The following is a 19,300-nucleotide window of genomic DNA, read 5'->3' on the forward strand; positions in this document are numbered from 1 at the left end:
AAGGTTGCTTCCCATTGTCCGGAAGAATTTACCTATGTTGCCAATTTGACCATAGGTCAATTAGACAGTAAGAGAAATAACAAATAACAAATAACAATGCATCTGACCTTGGAGAGTGGAGTTGTGACTTCATCACAACAGCAGAAACTGTGAGGTTCATAAATATGTCGATAGAGTCACAGAGCCAGCACTCCAAGAGCGAGGAGGCGAAATTATCTTCAAAGAGGCTAGTTACTTTAGATATTCTACGAGAAACAATTATGCTTCAATATTCCAGGCTACATGTATACTCACTTGTTACATTATACGAGTGTGTTGTTGTAATCTTGCTCCCTTGCTTTACTCTGCTTCAAGTTTATGACAAAGAATTCTCACCAGATTCTCCAACTCCACAATCTTCTTCTTCTCCCCTTGAGCATTATTGATACGCTCTGTAGCATCTCCAAACGTCTTCCAAACAGGAAGAAATTTCTTGTCGTCATAATCCGGAGAATTTATGTTATCGAATGCGGTCCGCATGTTCTTGTGGTTCCGCAGTTTCAACGCCCAGTCAGTAAAGGGCCGCGAATCGTCGTAGTAGGTTTTTACGACATTCGTGCAGTAAATTATTAGTGATGCAAGTCCTGCGGCTAATGCAGTGGAAACGGAAGATCCGTCATGGTACTCGACGGGTTTTGATGACCGAGGGTTCCTTGCGTCTGCGACCTGGTTTCCGGGAAAGAAGTAGCTTATTGTGTTAAAATCTTCGGAAGTTGGATCTCTTTGGCCCTTGGGCAGCGCGGCACCAATGCGAAGAATACAGTCCGATGCTGCGCTGAAAGGAAGAGATTCCCTGCCGAGGAGTTGGATATCGTCGGCGGCGGAGCAGAACATGAGGATGTTGCGAGACTTGGCCTTTTCGATTGCCTTTTGAAGCGCATCCATGGCCACCTCCTCGGGGGATCTCTTGTGCTCTTCATCGGTCCCGACATCCAAGGCGTTCGGTACACTGCCTATCTTCTTTGCCAATTTCCGAATAGTCCACGACATTGATATGATGTCGGCCTTGCGGATGATAGCGCCTTCAATGGCTCTCGCAGCGCTCTCTGCGTATATGGTTCGGGTTTTACTTCCAGGACTGTGGCTAGTGCTTTCATGAATCTTCATGACGTCGAGTGACACCCAAGGATTGATGCGCACAATCATGTTGGCCATGACTGTGCCGTGGCCATTGGTGGACTGATGCCACGGCCGTTCTGTTTTCCCATCCGGAGGGCAATAGCTCAGACCAGTAGCCTGAACAATGTTATACGTATCCAAGTTTAGTAGGTCGACGCCATCGTCTATTAATGCAACCTATAGATAAATGTAAGCATTCATCTTCTATAGCACGTGATGGGAGTAGAAAGCTCAATATGACAGCTTTATACATGCCTTGACGGGTGGTATTTTAATCTTGCCGCCCAGAAGCCGGTGAACAGAGATCAAAGAGCTTCTGAAATCCTCCATTCTCTCAACCCAGACCTGCTGCGGAGGGCCGTCTGATGTTCCAATCTCTGACGGGTCTAGATCATCGTCCGACTTGATACTGGATGTAACCGTGCCAGAGTGTATCCTCTTCTCGATCTTGACCCTTCCTTTCGTGCGGTCATTGATCTCAGTTTCGAAGGTTTCTATCATTTTCATCATTCTATCGCGACTTTCGAAACCCTAAACTCATTGTTAGCTTATGTTCTGAGATTCGAAATCTGTCTCTGATAACATGGAGTAGATTTTGAACGTGGGGCATACCGGAAAGGCATGGAGCGTCACCCTCCTTAATTTGCCATTAGATGTTGCATCTCTTGCAATACCCTCTGGGTAGCCCCAACCCTTGAGAATCGTCTGGTTTCCACTCCAGTAGAGGTTGATGTGAGTAGCATCTGGTGCTGCGAATGAAATGACGTCCATGCTTAGGTCTGGCTTTCTCCAATCCCTGTTCCAACAGTCAGAATCACGTTTGTAACTAGAATGGGAGATAGATCGGAACCGCAAGGCAATGTTAGCATACCAGGATTCTATCTTAATTTCCTCTTTTCGGGTATTGCCAAGACCAAATGAATCCTGGCCTCGTATAGCTCGCTCGATTGCGGCATCAGTGTGAGGTAGACCTTCTCTGTCGTCTACCTGCAGCCGGAGTATGTGACGGATGTTGACTGACACCAGTTTGTCAAATACACTTATTAGAGCGCTGCGCCCTAATTTGGGATTTTCTTGGTGAGCGCCTCCGCGTTGTCTTTTCTCGTTCGAACTGTACCCTCTGTTGTCTGACTTGGATGCGCTTGACTTTTCGTGGATTGTCGTTAATATCGGCAAATTGACGTAGGATAGAGTATCTTCAAACCCGCCCGCTTTCGAAAGCTTTTCGATCAAGTCCACGACTTGATCTACAGTTTTTCCCGCGAGGTGAGATGCGTCGAAATAAAGGTTTTTGTCTAGTGTAGTAAGGACGTCAGCCATAGATCCAAAATCTCGTGGCCGCAATGTGTACAAGTCTCAGAAGCAACAGGACATCGCATTTTAAGATGGCCGAGTAAAATACGTATATGAGGATTCCCTTGGGAGGTCGAATTGTTGCAGACCTACCTGAAGCTACTTTACCATAAAGTAATTCCTTTGCTTCCATGTCTGTTCTGGTGCGTATGTAATGAACTTTGACAAACTCCCCGATTTTGCTTGCTGCTGTATCCGAGTCTAGAGAGGCTTTGCTTGGGTTGGATTTATCTTCCTCCAACTTGACGTTGGCTGGAGCTTTTGTCTGTCCGGAATCGCTAACCTGGTCGTAATTCTGTGTTCGAGTGCGCGTAAGGGACTTGGGAAGGGGGTTATCCAGGGACGTAGGAGTGGTCGGGGTTGCATGAACGGGTTGGTTCTCTGAAATATGCACAGAAGGACGACGAGACTGCTTTGGGTCATAATCTGAAGCCTCTGTTCCATCTTTAGCTTCCTGGGCTGTGGTATACAATGTCCGACCTTTGTCAAGCGGAGGTGGAGGCCCCATTTTCGTTCTTGATGGTTCAGTCGTTCCTGGTTTTGGCGGGAGCATTTTTTTCTGATACTCTCCTGTCGAATAATCATCTTTTGTCTCCTTTCTGGACTCATACAAGGCGCCTGTCCTAATAGGCGGTTTTTCTCTGCCGGTACGGTTGCCACCTCTTTCTGAAGAGGTAGTCGCTGGTCCTGTTGCGGCGGCTGCTCTCCTGTTTTGCTTTAACCATCTTTCTCGCGTCCTTAGATAATACAGATATGGAGACTCGTTGTTCAAGTTGAACTGCTGATCCGGGTTCCTCTTAAGTATCTTATCGCCTGTTAGAACCAGGTATTGAAGTATGTTGTTGTATTGCTTTACTTGGAGTCGACAGTTATTGTAATCCATGGCATAGTGTATGGGAGTGTTGCCGTAATTGTCTCTCGCGGCTATCGTCTCAGGTTTTGCCTCTTTGACAAAGCCATGGATTGTCTTGATCGTTACACGTAAATTCGGTCGTTCTGGTGCAACGGCCGAACTCTGTTTAATCCCTTGGTGAGTTCCTAGAGCCTTTGGTAGCTGTTCCTTGAAAGCGTAGTGAAGGCAATTCATCCCATCGTGATCCGTCGCATTAAGTAGTTCATCTAATTTTCCCGGAATCTCACTGGAACATTCGGTGACGGATTCGATGAATTTGGTGTTATTGAACTCCATCGCTACCCGCAGAATCGGGTCATCCTTTGGTTTGCTGAGACCGCTCTCTACCAAAGCACTGTCTTGAAACTCAAGAAGATACTTGATGATCTTTGACAGTGTATCGCCCGGCAGGTTTCCAAAGTCATCAGTATCTCGCCTCTTTGCCAAGATGTGAAGAAATGTGGGCGTTGTCCGCTCACGAGCGTCTCGGCTTGTCAGTGCCTTCTTCTTATATTCTTCAAGCAAGCGACCTTGTCCTGGCTCGGATGTATCCCACCGTGCCTCGCCAGACACAAGAGATCTGACAACTTCTTTCCACTGTTGTTCCCATGTTTGCTCTCTGAACTGGGCCTCTTCGCTCTTTTCCTCAAAGGGATGCCTGTCGATGTCCTCGGGGTCAAGGTCAAGTATCTCATCGTATTGTAAGTTGTCTAGGCTGGGAACAGAGCCCGCCTCCGAAATGTCATCATCATCATAGTTTGCCATGATGTGTAACAGGAAACTCGCGGCCCTGGTGCCACAGCTTGGCGCACGTTGGAAGCAGGAAACGCAGAGAAAAAGAGACAAAACTCCCCCCAATTGAAAGGTACCCTAAAAGACGACGGACTAGACTAAAATAGACCCCAAGAGATTAAAAGATTAGACGTATTATGCTCAAGAGGAATATTCGACATTGAGAAAACTATTGGGGGACACAAGAGACGGCAGCTGCCTAGTATTCTATCCTGAGTTGAGCTTGGTGTCTTTCCAGCCGGTGCTTGTGATTTATTTAGGTGCTTGAAAGCGGGGATTAATAAACTTGAGGCTGATAGATTGGCTGACAGGAGAGGGCTGCGTGATATAACAGGGATTAATTACATGTTATTAACACCCTGCTGCAGTGATCCCGGCAGAACTGCTGGGGGCTGAATACATCCCACCATAATACAGTGTCAAGAACATTTACTCACTCTTGGTGGTATGAGTAACTATGACAAGTTGAACAACATCAAGGAATCTTAAAGCTGGCAATAATAGAGACAGCGCTAGTCATCATTGTCCTTGTTATTCGATTGCTTTCTCCACTGTCCTATTCTTGAGTACGCTCAGCATTCTCCGGCCCAGATCGCTTGATAGATTGCCCGTACTCAGTGTATGTAGTGCAGTCCCACAACTGGTCCAAGTCAGTTGCTCCCAGGTTATCGACATCAATATCAACTCCTGTATCTAATTCATTGAGAGGAGGCTCGGCGACGCTAAATATGATTGGGTCGTCGGGCTCTCTGGAAGAGAACAAAGAGGTCACCATAGTCGTAAAGTTCGGTGTTACTTTCAGGTAGGGAACACACGTGAAGTCTTCGTCATCGTCTCGCTCCAGCAGAATGCAAGCACGAAGCTTGGAAGGGATGCCGCTGGCTTGTGACTTGTTCTCAGACAGAAAAAAGCGCGCCTGGAAGTAATTCCCCCAATCGTCTGACTGGGGGTTATCGCCACTCACCACGGTATGATGCTTTGTAACTTTCTCCACGCCCGCTTCGCCATAGAGTGTCAAACCTGAATCGATCGCCGGAATGTTTGGACCGACTGTGAGTTCTACTCCATGTTTTGAAGATTCAGATTGGCTTGTTTCTTCCATCTTATGGAGCCCATAAGGAGCAACTCGGTGAACCGATGGTCCGCCGGCCTTACCTTTCATGGCGTTGAACTCGAATAAGACGTCCGCTTCTTTGATGCGAGACCCTTTATATGAATTGAACTTGAACTCGTAAACAAGAAGAGTAGCATGTTTATCCGAAGAGGGTCCCATTTCGCCGTGGATGATGGCTTTCGCATTGCAACTGACGGTGAAAGCAGGTCTTCTCTTTGAGCCGCCACGAAACGCTGAAACTGCTTTCCTCTGCTTTTGTCCTGGGCGATTGCGGACATGGAAGCCTGTTAACGTACAAGCAGTTATTATCGATTTTCGTCAAGACTGAAGTAAATAATCTTACCTCCCTCCTGGCCTTGGTATGTAAGCCCGAGACTGAAAAATGTCGGATCCGAGGTTTCTTCATCGTCTTCGTCAAAGTCTCCCCCGTCTCCGTCACTCAACCAAATCTCACTTTCGTTCATGTTGCACAGGAATTTTGTGGTGTATTAATTAACGTGTGAGTTTCGATGGGAATAAAGTACACCTTTTGAAGGAGTGACTTATTTAGCTTAGATGAGGATATTGGTCGAATGAGTCAATGATCAAGAGCTTGACATCTGGCTGCTCAAGTGACAGCACAGTATGAGGATACGACGCACATCGGCAGCCAAACATGCACTACCGGTTGCCAATATTGGTGCTAAACCCAAGCTCGCAGGTTCGTCCGAAGGATTTTGTGACTTGTCGGAAGCGGGTTGAAGCGCCGCTTATTCTGCAGCTTGGATTCGCACAGATCCCTGTCGCTGTATTCTGGGCTGCATAGTGAGGCGAAGCTGTGTAATGGTGTCACCCCATAGTGAAAAAACAGAGGCCAAGGCACCAAAGGAGCTGAATGTCGCACCATAGAGAGACTGAGCCGGCACGAGTATATACCGGGGAGGCAACGAGGGGAATATATTGCCGCGATGAGTGGACGAAACCCCGCAGCTTGTTGAAGAAGCACGCTACATACACAGATGGTAGAGAACAGTTAGAGCAGTTGTGAAGCTCCAGTGAGTAAATCCTGGACCGTGCTGATCCTTCACCGGGCGACACTTCTCAAGATATATGTACTTTTAATAGACCTGCCTCTTACGACTCCATATGATCGATATCAATCATCGCGGCGGTTGACCTGGTCTGCACACAATCACGCCGACCGCATCACTTGTCCGCCATCATGGAGACCAGTGAAGATGATCAGCCATCTCCCATCGAGTTTTGGGAAGGCTACCATCTAGATGGCCTCACCTTAATGACTATTAAGGATTCTACACAACAGGAGTCTGACACAGACAAGTCTCCAGATATCGAGTAAGCCTTAGCATGGATGCTACAATTCTCTCGGTGCTATTATTCGATTAGGATTGACTGAAACTAGATGTTCGCAGCGTTGTCCATGTCATGCCGGTTGGTCAAGCGGATGAACGGATGAAGCTCGATACTCTTCTTCTAGAGTCAGTGGCTTCCAGACGAAGAGAATTTGTTTTCATGTACCATATAGAGAGTTTACTAGCTGGCGAATTCACGGGCCAGTCTATTGATGGCCTTGCGCGAAAATTGCTGCAAAGTCTCATATTTTTCCAGCAGAGAGATGAACAGGTCTGGTTACATGCCTCTGCCTTGGGATGATCGGATCTCATTTGCACAACAGAGCTAATACAGAGAGCAGACATCAAGAAGAGCGTTGGTGTTTGTTTCCTACGATTTGGGAGATTTAATTGTCAAAAAGGTATGGATGCGTATGGTATCCTGAGCTGATCATCTGTTAGAAGCGCTGATTGTGATATAGGCTATTTCTATTGCTGGCGCAAATGAGCAAGAATTCCCAGGAATTTTTAAGAGCGCTGCTCAGTTTGTACGTGTCGATTTTCTCTTTCGCAGTCTACGGTCTTTTTTTTTTTTTTTTCTTTTTTTAAACAAACCTTTCTGTCACCTTTTCCCTATCAATTACCCCCTTAATTAATACAATGCTACAAATGCTGACAAGCGAATGCGAGTAGATATTTGCAGGCAGCTTCCAAAGAGCAAATGACTCCCAATTGCTCTATTCCAAAGTATTCGACTTCCTCATGTCTCGAAAGAACACTTCATGGGAACGAGCTTTGGCACCTGAATCAATCAATAGTCTTACAAAGTGCACAGTGGAAATTACTGAAGCTTTCATCGCTTCCAAAATCACGCTTCGAAGCCAGGTTATCAGTCTTTATGCAAATGTGGAAGGGCAAGAGGACAAGATATCATATGTAAAGTATACATCTGGCGTTATGACGGAAAAGCTTTTACTCATATTTTGTGCAGATATTTGATCACGGCACCGCGACAATGGGGGTGCCAAACGAGATAGTAATTCGAGAACAAAAGCAGAAAGACAAAGAGCCGTTTCCGGATTTGCGCGACATAGTTTGTTCTAACATCAAATGTGAGCAAAATTCTCATATTCGTGGCCGTTTGACTGACATACCAAGCCTGGCTCCCTCACGAGTCTTGGATACCCTTTCAGCAATCCCTTTTGGCGGTAACTTCGGCACATCGTCCCTTGTCGTCAACATTTCTTGATGAATCACACCCGGTGTTTAAGAGCGCCGAACACGAAACATGGATGGCATCTGCCGGTGCGCGTATACTATATGTCTCTGGCGACGACCATAACGCGGTAACGGAAGCTGCTGAGCAGGTATTCCTCGACTGGAGGCGCAAACAGAGAAAGAGTCGGAAGGAAGGGGTAGTATTTTTACCCATCTCATTTGTTTTCTCTGGCCGTGACCCAACGCGCTGTTCAATGAAGGACATGATCAGCTTGCTCTTGGTTTCATATCTTTCTGGTATTGCAATTGCGAAAGGCGACCCATTGCCTGGAGCCATAAAAGATCAGTTGGTGCTTCAACACGCATGGACGGAGACGGATCTCTTCAAGCTTTTCGCAATATTTTCTCGGGAGTTTATGGGCTTCCATTTGGTTCTTCTACTCCAGAATATCGATGAATGTGACAAACATAGTCGAGATGCATTCTGGGCTGCGTTGAGCGCCTTTGCGACCAAGAGCGAAACGCGATTCAAGGTAGTGGTTACATGCGGGAAATCCCTCGATCTTCATGATGAACTACGCCATTGGGCAGATATCCCAATCGATACATGGATCCTCCCGGATAATAAGGATGCTGAGGATGATTACCCGGATGACCTGGTCTCTACCTTGTGTCCCGGTGGGCATGGCGAGACTGAAATTAGGCCGAAGCTTGAAGAGCTGAAGCCTATGAAGAAAGAAAAACGAGACATGATTCTAAAACTGATAGGGGAAATTACGAACTGGCCCCAAGAGCTCTCGACAAAGGCATTGCACGAGTTCTCTTCTCACCTCCGCGCCGTTACCTTAGCTTCTACACCGGCTGATGTTTTAAGAAAAGCCCTACGGAACGTTGCTGATCAGGAGGGCCTAAGCTGGATTTTGAAATGGCTCTTCCAGGGGCAGCGACTCCTAAGCTACCATGAACTGGCGATGATGCTGTACCACTACAAACGTGGAGAAGCTCAGAGTTTCCAAGCACCTTCTTCTATGGAGCTAGAAGACTTTCTATCACAAATTCGACTATGGCTTCGCGGCATCACAGAGTCTATCAGCGGGCAGGTCGGTATCAAGGAAGAATTACGGGATTACCTACAGAATGAGTTGAGCAGCATTTGGACAGAATCAACATCACCTGACACCATCACGACATTTTTACTCAATTACTTGAAAGCACCCGATATTCAGCAACGGCTAGAATCCATTAACAAAGAGTATCAGTCTCGAGTTGAGTCTTCTGGTGAAGCCCCTACGCCGCCGCTTACCTCGGATGGACAAGACATTATATTCTACGCTATTCAGGCTCTCCCTTACCATCTATCCGAGAATCCTGTCGTCTTAAAGAGTGTCAAAGATGAATTGATGGCTAGCGACGGCAAATTAGCGACATGGTCGAAAGCATACTGGGCTATGAGCAATCCATTCTCCCGTCCTGAATCTGGAGCGTTAAGTTCGCCATGTGAAACCCTTCTTGCACTGGGAGATCTGAAACCGGAAGCCGTTACCATTCTCAAAGAGATGCTTTCATCTACAACTGGTAGCCGCGAGAAGAATATCTCACCGAAATCACCAGATTTAGACTCTCTATCTAAGGCGATTAGAGAGGCAAATGAGGATGTCGCGGTGTCTATTGCAGAGGAGCTGATTTCCGCATCCAAAAAACAAGATCAAGACTACGAGCATATTGCCGCTTCAAAGCATAGCTCAAAAATCCCCTGGCCGTCGTGGTTCCTTTGGAGAGCAGTATATCTTAACATGGTCCGATTAGTTACGTTGCTCGTGAACGATGGCATGGACCTAGACCCAACAGATGGAGGTCCCGAGTTCTTTCCATCTCCGCTCTACATGGCCTCCCGTCTATGCCACGATCAAATAATAGACGTACTGATAGAGCATGGGGCTAATCTCCATGTAAAGAGACTGAACAAATACAAGCCGATACAGACTGCTACTTCCAATGGTAGTATGCATGGCGTCAAGCTTATGATAGCCAGAGATGCCTCGCTTTTGGAGAGTCAGGAACCGGAAACACCACTCTATTTCGCGGCCCTCGAGGGTGGCTGGGCCATGACAAAGATGCTATTAGATCTTGGAGCCGATCCAAACTCAGGATTAGGGGAGAGACCGAACTATAGATGGGCTCCTCTTGTCGTTGCAGTAGAGGGGAACCATCTTAAGACAGTGGAGATTCTACTCGAAAACAAAGCAGATCCCAACATTTGCGGACCAAACAATCTGGACACTCCACTCTGGTTTGCAGCTATCAAGGCAGCGAGTGCGGACATGGTTCGCCTCCTCCTCGATCACGGCGCAGATCCCAATCACGAACTGCTAAATCCGCCATTGCCTATAGAATTGGTAAGATCATCGGTATCAGTCAAGGATAAGCTTGCTATCTTCGAAGTTCTCGTCAAAAACTCACCCCCCGTTCGGATCAATGCAACCGATGGGGAGATGATGACGCCGCTCCTCTACGCCGCAGAGGCGGGAGAATTGTCTCTGGTGACATGGCTTCTAGAGCATGAGGCAGATGTCAATGCCACAGACAATCTTGGCCGCAGCGCCCTCTGGTATGCCATTAAAAATCTGCGTGTAGAGGTAGTCCGCGAGCTGCTGAACTGGAAGCCGCAGCTGAACAACTTGACCACAAGCGGACAGCCGCTTGTCGAAATTGCAATAGAGGACGTCGAAATCATGCGAATGCTTCTAGACGCCGGTATTGACATGGAGCAGCCAAATTACAACAATCACACTGTCCTCAATATCGCGGTTGACTGGAAGAAGACGGACGTTGTGAGGCTCTTGGTTGAGAGAAAGGCGAACATGTACCACCGCGGCAACGGCGGCTGGAATGCAATTATGATTTCAACCTGGAGTACAGCAGACCCCCAGATTCTGCGGATCTTGGCAGATGGTGGTGCAAATCTTGGTGACGTTCATCCGGATACTGGAAGCACTCCCCTGCACTTTGCCATGGCCTGGGACGAAGAGCTCGCCAAAATAATCCTGGAGTATCGCAAGAGCATTGATCTGGAGAAGCGCAACAATTACGGCAGAACGCCTCTTTTGTACGCTTGTGGAGAGGATAACGAAGACTGCATTGAGCTACTCGTCAAAGCTGGAGCCGATGTCAATGCGGAAGATCAATGGGGCTGGACAGTCCTATCACTTGTTGCGAGACGCGGGCTCAAGGCCCATGTCACTGACCTGCTCCTTGCCCAGCCAGATCTTGTAATAGACGCTACAGGAAAAACCAAAGGGACCGCGCTGATGGTGTCATGTCGCTCGCTGAACCGTGAAATGGTAACCAAACTCCTTGCCCACGGGGCTGATGCGAACATATCGGTCAAGGAGCTATCCTACAACAGCACGGCGATCAAATCTGCCTGCATACCCTGGAAGGAACTCTACGATACTAAAAAGGACGAGATGGATGGAATTATTACCGAGTTGATCGCCAATGGAGCTGATGTCAACGCCGTGGGAGGATGCAACATCTACAATGCCATTTGTGCAGCCTCTTTTGCAGGCTTCGCCAGTACCATCAACCTTCTTCTCGATAAAGGGGCTTCTGCGCAAGATCCTGATCCTCTGGGTCGTCTCCCGATCCACTATGCTGCTGCGAACGGTGTCAAGAATTTCGAGGCAATAGCCCTTGTCCACAAGGGAGACATTTTGGTATGCGACCGCGCCGGCAAGAATGCTCTACACTGGGCTGCCCAGTTCGGTAATGTGAAGACGATTGAAGCAATCTTGGAGCTTCTGGGTTCCTCACCAGAAAAGAGAAGGGAGTACATCAATCAAGCTGATATTGATGGCTGGACGCCGCTTTGCTGGGCCGTACGCCCTGTTACCGTACGCCTCGGCCCTGACTCGGAGTCTGAGCCCCGTGATTATATCAAAACTGTGAAGTATCTCATTGATCAAGGAGCCGATTGTTCAGTCAAATTTACCATGGGAACGGGCAAAAATGTCGAGACGTTTACTCCAGTGCAGATGGCCAGGCTCTGTGGCGCTGCCGTTGCCAGCGAGGTCATCGACATGTTGGATACCAGCCTGGATGACAGCTTGACGAACGATACAGAGAGGAAAAGCAGCGACGCCAATAAGCCGAGTAAAAGATATAAGTCAAAAACAGCGTATTGCGACATATGTCTAAATGTGAGTACACTCAAAGCAACCCAATTTGACACATCAATGCTGACAGGAACCTCGATAGACAATTTTTGGTCATTCATACCAGTGCCAGACATGTCCCGACTTTGATACCTGCAAGAAATGCTACGGAAGAATAGACTTTTATCACAATGATATTAGTTTTGATGACGACAAACAACATTCTTTTGCGTTTCGGAAAGATTACGAACAAGAATTTGAAGACCTTCCAGCTGAAGAGACACCTGACCCTGAAAATGGGAATCAAGAGGACTCGAGAGGAAAAGATGCGGAACGATCTGATGATGGGGAGTTGCAGAAGAATGAAGACGATGAGACGGATGACTTGGGTCTTGGGAGTTTGGATGACTTGGATGAGTTGGAGGTGGCGGAGGATGATGTACTTACTCCTCCTCCATGAAGTTATTCTATAGGGCATTTCAGCTATATCCAATGCAGGTACTCTTTTGTTGAGGCTCTACTACAATTCTGTACCAATGATTCTCAACTTTTACCTTCTTTGTAGGGTATTTCGTACATGTAGGTATATAGATTCACTTACACGCCGTATTCGTCTCACTGGCCGGAAGAGGCAATCGAGCGGCATGCCACTTTTGTCTTGTACCTTTGTACCTTCAGCCCCGCTACCCCACCAAAAATTCCCAACGCCACAGTACCAGCCACTACCTAATAACACCAAATCCATCAATCCAATATCATATGGCCATTCTTTATCACAAACCACAGCCTCGCCTCCAAACTCCCCCATCAAATCGCATCACAACCACAGCCTCACTCCCCTCTCTCTCCCTCTCGAAACATACACGATACAAGCGCACACATACATGGAGTCAAGCCAATCATAACGCCCAATGCCATACTTTAAAACGAGCCAAGAATGGCTCGACCTCTCCGTCGCTCTCCTTGAGGCTCGGCCCTCCCAGGCAAGTTTCCCTCTCTTCCTCTTCCTCTGCCTCCAATCTTCCCTCACCCCCAGCTACACCCTCAATGCACACTCCACAAAGCCTCAGCTAACAATATCTCCCCTGGAAAACAGACCCGCGTCACCGCAAAATACTCCATCAAGCCCGTCAAACCCCGCAAAGCAGCAGACCCCAGCTCTACCTCCGCCGACGAATCCTCCTCCCCCTCGGACCCGAAACCCCCCCGCGGCAGCCTCGTCCTCAAGACCTACGACCCCGTCAGCGGCGTCGCCCTAAAGTACCGCACCACAAAGGCCGCAGAGGTCACGCGCCTCATGTACGCCGCCATGGGACGTCTAGGCAGGGCGCAGGCCGGCGTGCAGGACGTTCCTGAGGAGACTATGCAGGATGCTGATGCGGTCGAGACACCCCAGGGAGAGCAGACGCCGACGCAGCAGCAGCCTGCGGCTGGAGGTGGTGGGGGTGGGAAGAAGAAGAAGAAGGGCAAGAAATGAATATCAAGCGGGATTGAATAGACAATGGATAGCTTTTGGTTTGATATGGTGGGCATGAATGCGGACACAGATTATACCTACTCTGCAATTTGCGTGTGGAATACACAAGCTGTGGATATCAAAGGCGCAAAAGCAAGAATCTAGAAATGGAAAATGTATATGCACCTCTCAAGACATGAGCAGGCTCCAAGTCTTCATTCACCCAGCCTTCTATGCCAGACTACATACCCATCTATATGCCAGAACTACGGAATATTACAAACTCCATACAATGTGCACATCACAAGCAGTGGGCAAACTCTGAGTAATCGTTCATCCAGATCTATTTGCTGGACTATTTATTCCATAACTACGTACCCCATGCAGTGTATCATGATCCAACGCATTCCGCAATTATCATCCCCTGTGGGAAGAACACATCGCATTCATAAGACAAAACCCAAGTGCATAACCTAAACTCCCGCAGTGTTTGTGTGAACCTCTGAACCAATATAGCGGGAGACCCTAGAATAGGCCCCCAGTTTCAACGCCATCTTCGCCGATCCAACCCGCGGATGGCTCTTTTTGCAAATATACAAGCTTCCAATTGTGAAGCAAGAAAAGTGAAGAGATGAGAGAGAAAATGCGAGAGAATAAAAAAGAGGGGGGAATTGAGACATGACGACCATGATTTAAAAGTCATCGTCAAAGGAGAAGTCACCGCCGTTGGCGTCTTTGGACTCAGCGCCGGCCTCCTCGACAACCTTCTTGGTGCTGTTCATGACACCAGCCTTCTGGTAGTCGGCGACGCGCTTCTCGAAGAAGTTGGTCTTGCCACCGAGAGAAATGTTCTCCATGAAGTCAAAGGGGTTGGCAGACTTGTAGATCTTCTCGTTGCCAAGAGCAACAAGCAGACGGTCGGCGACAAACTCGATGTACTGCTTCATCAGGTTGGAGTTCATGCCAAGCAGGGCGCAGGGGAGAGCCTCGGTCAAGAACTCCTGCTCAATTCGGACAGCATCAGTGATGATGTCACGGATCACCTCCTTGCTGGCACGGTTCTTGAGGTGAGAGTGCAGTAGGCAGGCAAAGTCGGTGTGCAGACCCTCGTCACGAGAGATGAGCTCGTTGGAAAAGGTCAGACCAGGCATGAGACCTCGCTTCTTGAGCCAGAAGATGGAGGCAAAGGCACCGCTGAAGAAGATACCCTCGACGGCGGCAAAGGCAACCAGGCGCTGGGCAAAGGAAGAGTTCTTGTCCTGGATCCACTTGATGGCCCAGTCGGCCTTCTTGCGAATGCAAGGAATGGTCTCAATGGCGTTGAAGAGGTAGCTGCGCTGGCTGTTCTCCTTGATATAGGTGTCGATGAGGAGGGAGTAGGTCTCGGAGTGGATGTTCTCCATCATGATCTGGAAGCCGTAGAAGCATCGAGCCTCGGGGATCTGGACCTCGCCACTGAAGCGCTCGACCAGGTTCTCGTTGACAATGCCATCAGAGGCGGCAAAGAAGGCCAGGATGTGAGAGATGAAGTACTTCTCGTCATCGTTCAGGCGGTTGTTCCAGTCGTGCAGATCCTTGGACAGATCAATCTCTTCGGCGGTCCAGAAGGAGGCCTCGGCCTTCTTGTACATTTGCCAGATCTGATTGACAAATTGTTAGCCAATTGGTGATTCCATTTTCGCTTCCCTGTGGTATAGTGGGGGTGCCACTTTACGCGTCGGCGCGAGACAGGGGAGGGGTGATTGCCCACATACCTCATGGTACTTGATGGGGAACAAGACGAAGCGCTGAGGGTTCTCTTGCAGGATGGGCTCGTCAATCTCCTCAGGCTTAATTGTAGGAGCCACGGTGGGCTTGGCCTCCTCCTTCTTGAGGGCCTCGGTGGGCTTGTGGTTGTCGTCCATCTGCTGGGCAAGGGTCTCGAGAGCGGACTCGTCGAGAGGCTGGTTCTCCTTGTTGGCAGCGTCGAAGTTGATCTTCTTGACGGGGGACTCAATCTTGAACGAGTCAATGGCAGAGGCAGCCTATTGAGAAAGCTGTTAGCATGTGTTTTAGATCTTGTAGATGCCGTGCTCTATCTAGATCACGGCGCCGGGTGAAACTGGATGTACTCACCTGCTTGGAGGGGGTGAGTTCGGTGGCCATTGGTTATGGTGGTGGACGAAGCGAGGCAAGACAAGACAGCAGGGCAGAGCGCGTAAAGTGAAATGAAGAAATCAAAAGCGAAATTAATTGCTCTGGGATGCTGTGCAGACGCGGTGGTTTGACAGAGAAGACAATTCCAGCATCGCGGGTGGCGCCAGAGGTTTTTGTAACGAGCAGAGCAGCGCTGTCACGTGCGGCGCGACGCGTTCAAGACGTGTTTCCAGCGGGTCGCTACAGCGGGTCTGGGCGGCCTGAATCGGGCAAGGCCTGCAGGGATGGCAGCTGGTCAACAGGTACCGAGCAGGTACTCGCCAGGGCTGCTCATCGCCATGGTGGGGTGCACAGCTGTGGTGCACCAGCCACTGCGCAGAGTGCGGCGGCGCTGGCAGACGCGTGAAGCAGCTTGGTCGCGTCAAGGTATTGCGCTACCTTGATGACTCCATGATCCTGGCTGGCTTTCAATGGCCTGGATGGCTTGAGCAAATGACGATGCGAGAGACCCTCTCTGCTCCCTGTTTATCAATCTTGAATCAGCAAAAACAAACACCTTTGGATCTCGTGTCAGTGGGGCGACGGATAGGCTGTGATTTTTTGTTTTCGCCGGAGCTCTCTCGTACAATGCAGCAGCGTATAACATGCATACAAGATGCTGGTATTTTCTACCACTAGACAGTCGTATGATAGAACACATAGCTTCACAGAGAATCACAAACGGGGCACAAGTGCAAGCAAGCATGGATGAGTCGTTTGGACGAGACCCAACTGTGTCTCTGTTCCAGCAACTCCGAGCGAGAAGCTCCAGAGCGTGGGGCCGCAGGTCTGAGCTCTGGAACGCGAGAAATCTCCATACGGGCGTCATGACTTTTGAGTTTCACGCTCAGGCTTGCTTACTTGGTACTAGCAACCACTCTAGACACAGTCTTATGAACTTGTGACTGAGAATTACAAAACCAATTGCAAAATAGCGAGCCTCGCTCGGCGGAGATACGAGTAATCCAGGCATTGCATTATTTTCGAGTACATACGAGTACCGACAAGCCGACTCTGCAGGGTGCCCTGTCTCTCGCTACAGTATTAGTGCGTAGGTACAATATGCAGCTAGGGCTTCTGCAAGGCGATTTGCATGCATCTCAAGCCACAGAAGAACCCCTGCCCCAGTCTTCATGTTGTCTTACTCAACGTGGCAGCACGTCGTTAATCAGCGTGACATGAAGCCATAAGATGTCCATGTCCATGTACGAGTACAAGTCATGCAGGTACATACAAAGGAGAGGAACGCTGTCTCCGTCTTCACCGCAACAACTCGTGCTGCTCTTAGTCAAGCATGACTACCTTAGTAGGTATGCAGTCCCTGTTGTCTCTTGTCTGAAACAGTCGGGTCCTTTACCAATCTGATGCACTTGAGCTGCATTATGCTGCATATACTATACTATATATATTTGTTTCCATCTACCTAGACTTGATATCTAACTAATGCTTTGCAATGCGAACAAGGCGAGTCTTAGTCTAGTAAAGCAGATTGATAGGTAAAGCACACTATGGTATCAAGCAATTGTATTCCCAATCCATTCATTCCAGCCCTTTTAAAATCCTCAAAGCGACGCGTTGCAAAAGTCTTCGCGCAATTACCATTATTAATGAATGCCCCTCCTCAACCCGTTTTTGGTCTTTTCCCATCAATGGGGCTATCGAAATGCATGAGATCCACTCCCAGAGCTTCACAGCTTCATAATTGTACAAAGAAACACGTCCCAGACATGCGGAAAACTCCCATTGCTAGACAAAGGAGATGCAACCAACAAAAAGAAACAAACAAAGAAAACTCGTAGCGGACGTTCTGACAACCGATCCAGCGATATACGCGCTCCCCGCTTAAACTAACAAACAACCGTACAAAGGTCTAAAGAGAGCCTCAGTGTCGCCGGCCTGAGTGCTTTCCAGTCCGTCGTGATTCGTTATACTGCGTCTCTGAGTAAATCTGGCCCATTTCAACGTCGCGCGGGCGATTCTGGCTGCGGCCAAAGAATCCGCGACTGTCGTGAACCCGATCTGGCACTCGTGGGGCAACCGGCTCCTGGGCTTCAGGCCGGGCCGGAGAGGGTCGGCGAGACGGAGGATCCGACTGATACTCCGGGGGGTCTTCCCGCTGAATCCTGTCGTACTCTTCGGCACTGCTAGGGTCAACGGGCGGGATGGGCTGTCCGCTTTTCCGTAGTTCCTTTTTGCCCTTTTGACGCAGATGCTCCTCTAACAATGCTGCGTTGCGAGTGTTGGCGCGGAAGACGGCATCAGCCAAATCTCCAATGAACGGGACCAGTCCGACAGCAAAATCGAGAATAATGTTGAACAGCATCTGGAGTCGGACTGAGGATGGAAGGCCGCCCTCTACTTGGCAACACGTTCTGTACACCATAAAGGCCATAAAGGCATCGAGTGCATCGCCAGCGCTGTAATGATGATGTTAGCCACAAAATCCAATTGATCTGCACAAGTCTAGGGTGAGTGGTGGGGTGCATCACTTACGCAGGGATCAAACCGATGACGCTGCTCCAGCCAAATCGAATTCCGAGAAAGTTGAACAGGCTCATGTCCAGACGATAGGCTCGCCTCTTGACCTTTGTCAGGACCTGGCCATCGTGTTCTGAGATGCCGGGCGGCAGAGCCTTCTTGCGCTTCTTGACCTTGCCCGTAGGCCTCCCGTCGAGTCTGGTAGCGGGGACTTGCTCAAAGTAGGGATCCTAGAGAAAAACTGGTCAGTATTTCGTGATCAAGTCGTAAAAATAAAAATGAAAAATCAGCACGCATAATCAGGTGATGTTGCATCTTACCTCTTTGCCAAACTTGTTTTTGACCGACTCTCCCAGAATTCTCTTGCTGATCTGCTTTGCCAATATGCTCGTCATGGCGGCGGTGTTGTTTTATGAGAGGGTGTGAATAAAGAAGAGATGAAGGTTGTTAGGCTCTAGGAAAAAGCTGAGGGATTGGATATTTATGCTTCTTTTCAAAGCAAACAAAGCCTTGTCGAAAGTCGAAAGCTGGCGACCAGGTCGATTGGAGAGGCGCTTGCTGTCGTTTGTTTCAGAAACCGCCGTTGGGCGGCAAGTTGTTTTTAGAGCTCGGGCGCTGATAGCCAACCAAACAAAGGCCGACAATGTGAGACAAGGCAATCAAAGGACAGGCGGCTGCACTTTGCAAGGGACAAGAGTAAAAAAAGAAAAAAGGGAAAAAACAAAAGGCCAGTGTTGGTTTTATATCCCGTGCTTAAAAGCGAGGGCCAGATGAGCAGTGAATGGAATGGCGTCGCTCACATGGCCCGACCCTGATAACCTGTTTTGGCTGGTTGCTCAACAAAACTCATGATGTAATTCAGCCGTTGTGCTTGACGTGGATCACTGGAGCCGGCTTTGAGGCCGCTGGAACGGTGCTGAATCGGCGCTGTATCAGCCAATGAGACGTCGCCGGAGGTGCTCCAGCGCCCGCCAAACGTGGTCTGGTTACAGGGGAATCTCTAGCGGCCGATAGTAGCTGGCTGCCTCTGACGTTTTGCCACGGCAGATCTGGCGCCAAAGATCCAGAATGTGCGGTTGAGCGCTGCACCGCCACGCCGATGAAAACCATGCAAGCCACGCTGTGGCGATGCCGTTGGGCTGCCGTGGCTGAAGCTATCAGTCTGCATACTCGGTATCT

The 19,300-nt window shown here is 48.9% G+C and overlaps 7 protein-coding genes across 7 annotated transcripts; 3 read left to right on the forward strand and 4 right to left on the reverse strand.

Annotated features, from left to right (window-relative positions):
• Positions 1-339: 339 nt before the first annotated feature.
• V8C40DRAFT_263426 (S8 family peptidase) lies at positions 340-4,168 on the reverse strand (the record flags this gene model as incomplete). The annotated part of the gene is made up of 5 exons (XM_083219465.1): positions 340-1,322; positions 1,410-1,689; positions 1,771-1,954; positions 2,030-2,453; positions 2,605-4,168. 5 exons carry the CDS (start codon positions 4,166-4,168, stop codon positions 340-342), a joined length of 3,435 nt encoding a protein of 1,144 aa, XP_083076519.1.
• A 235-nt stretch (positions 4,169-4,403) lies between these two features.
• V8C40DRAFT_238009 (uncharacterized protein) lies at positions 4,404-6,355 on the reverse strand. Its single transcript, XM_083214353.1, has 2 exons — positions 5,653-6,355; positions 4,404-5,593 (listed from the first exon to the last, which is right to left on the reverse strand). The coding sequence occupies exons 1-2, from the start codon at positions 5,771-5,773 to the stop codon at positions 4,752-4,754; spliced, it is 963 nt and encodes a 320-aa protein (XP_083076520.1). The 5' UTR covers positions 5,774-6,355; the 3' UTR covers positions 4,404-4,751.
• V8C40DRAFT_164501 (uncharacterized protein) lies at positions 6,319-7,418 on the forward strand. The gene is made up of 5 exons (XM_083211519.1): positions 6,319-6,343; positions 6,414-6,644; positions 6,722-6,932; positions 7,003-7,188; positions 7,334-7,418. The coding sequence occupies exons 2-4, from the start codon at positions 6,511-6,513 to the stop codon at positions 7,084-7,086; spliced, it is 429 nt and encodes a 142-aa protein (XP_083076521.1). The 5' UTR covers positions 6,319-6,343; positions 6,414-6,510; the 3' UTR covers positions 7,087-7,188; positions 7,334-7,418.
• V8C40DRAFT_238014 (ankyrin repeat-containing domain protein) lies at positions 6,712-12,652 on the forward strand. The gene is made up of 6 exons (XM_083214354.1): positions 6,712-7,062; positions 7,123-7,188; positions 7,334-7,576; positions 7,632-7,752; positions 7,799-12,057; positions 12,116-12,652. Exons 3-6 carry the CDS (start codon positions 7,403-7,405, stop codon positions 12,470-12,472), a joined length of 4,911 nt encoding a protein of 1,636 aa, XP_083076522.1. The 5' UTR covers positions 6,712-7,062; positions 7,123-7,188; positions 7,334-7,402; the 3' UTR covers positions 12,473-12,652.
• A 134-nt stretch (positions 12,653-12,786) lies between these two features.
• Positions 12,787-13,794, forward strand: V8C40DRAFT_238015 (signal recognition particle 9 kDa protein-domain-containing protein). Its single transcript, XM_083214355.1, has 2 exons — positions 12,787-12,995; positions 13,109-13,794. The coding sequence occupies exons 1-2, from the start codon at positions 12,924-12,926 to the stop codon at positions 13,487-13,489; spliced, it is 453 nt and encodes a 150-aa protein (XP_083076523.1). The 5' UTR covers positions 12,787-12,923; the 3' UTR covers positions 13,490-13,794.
• Positions 13,657-15,726, reverse strand: V8C40DRAFT_238017 (ribonucleotide-diphosphate reductase subunit RNR2). Its single transcript, XM_083214356.1, has 3 exons — positions 15,584-15,726; positions 15,223-15,492; positions 13,657-15,108 (listed from the first exon to the last, which is right to left on the reverse strand). Exons 1-3 carry the CDS (start codon positions 15,611-15,613, stop codon positions 14,161-14,163), a joined length of 1,248 nt encoding a protein of 415 aa, XP_083076524.1. The 5' UTR covers positions 15,614-15,726; the 3' UTR covers positions 13,657-14,160.
• Positions 15,727-16,991: 1,265 nt separating this feature from the next.
• On the reverse strand, positions 16,992-18,959 carry V8C40DRAFT_238020 (DUF4112 domain-containing protein). The gene is made up of 3 exons (XM_083214357.1): positions 18,442-18,959; positions 18,137-18,351; positions 16,992-18,060 (listed from the first exon to the last, which is right to left on the reverse strand). Exons 1-3 carry the CDS (start codon positions 18,514-18,516, stop codon positions 17,526-17,528), a joined length of 825 nt encoding a protein of 274 aa, XP_083076525.1. The 5' UTR covers positions 18,517-18,959; the 3' UTR covers positions 16,992-17,525.
• Positions 18,960-19,300: the final 341 nt, after the last annotated feature.

This window comes from Trichoderma camerunense (genome assembly GCF_050948025.1).
Source record: "Trichoderma camerunense strain CBS 138272 chromosome Unknown V8C40scaffold_4, whole genome shotgun sequence".
NCBI lineage: Eukaryota > Fungi > Ascomycota > Sordariomycetes > Hypocreales > Hypocreaceae > Trichoderma > Trichoderma camerunense.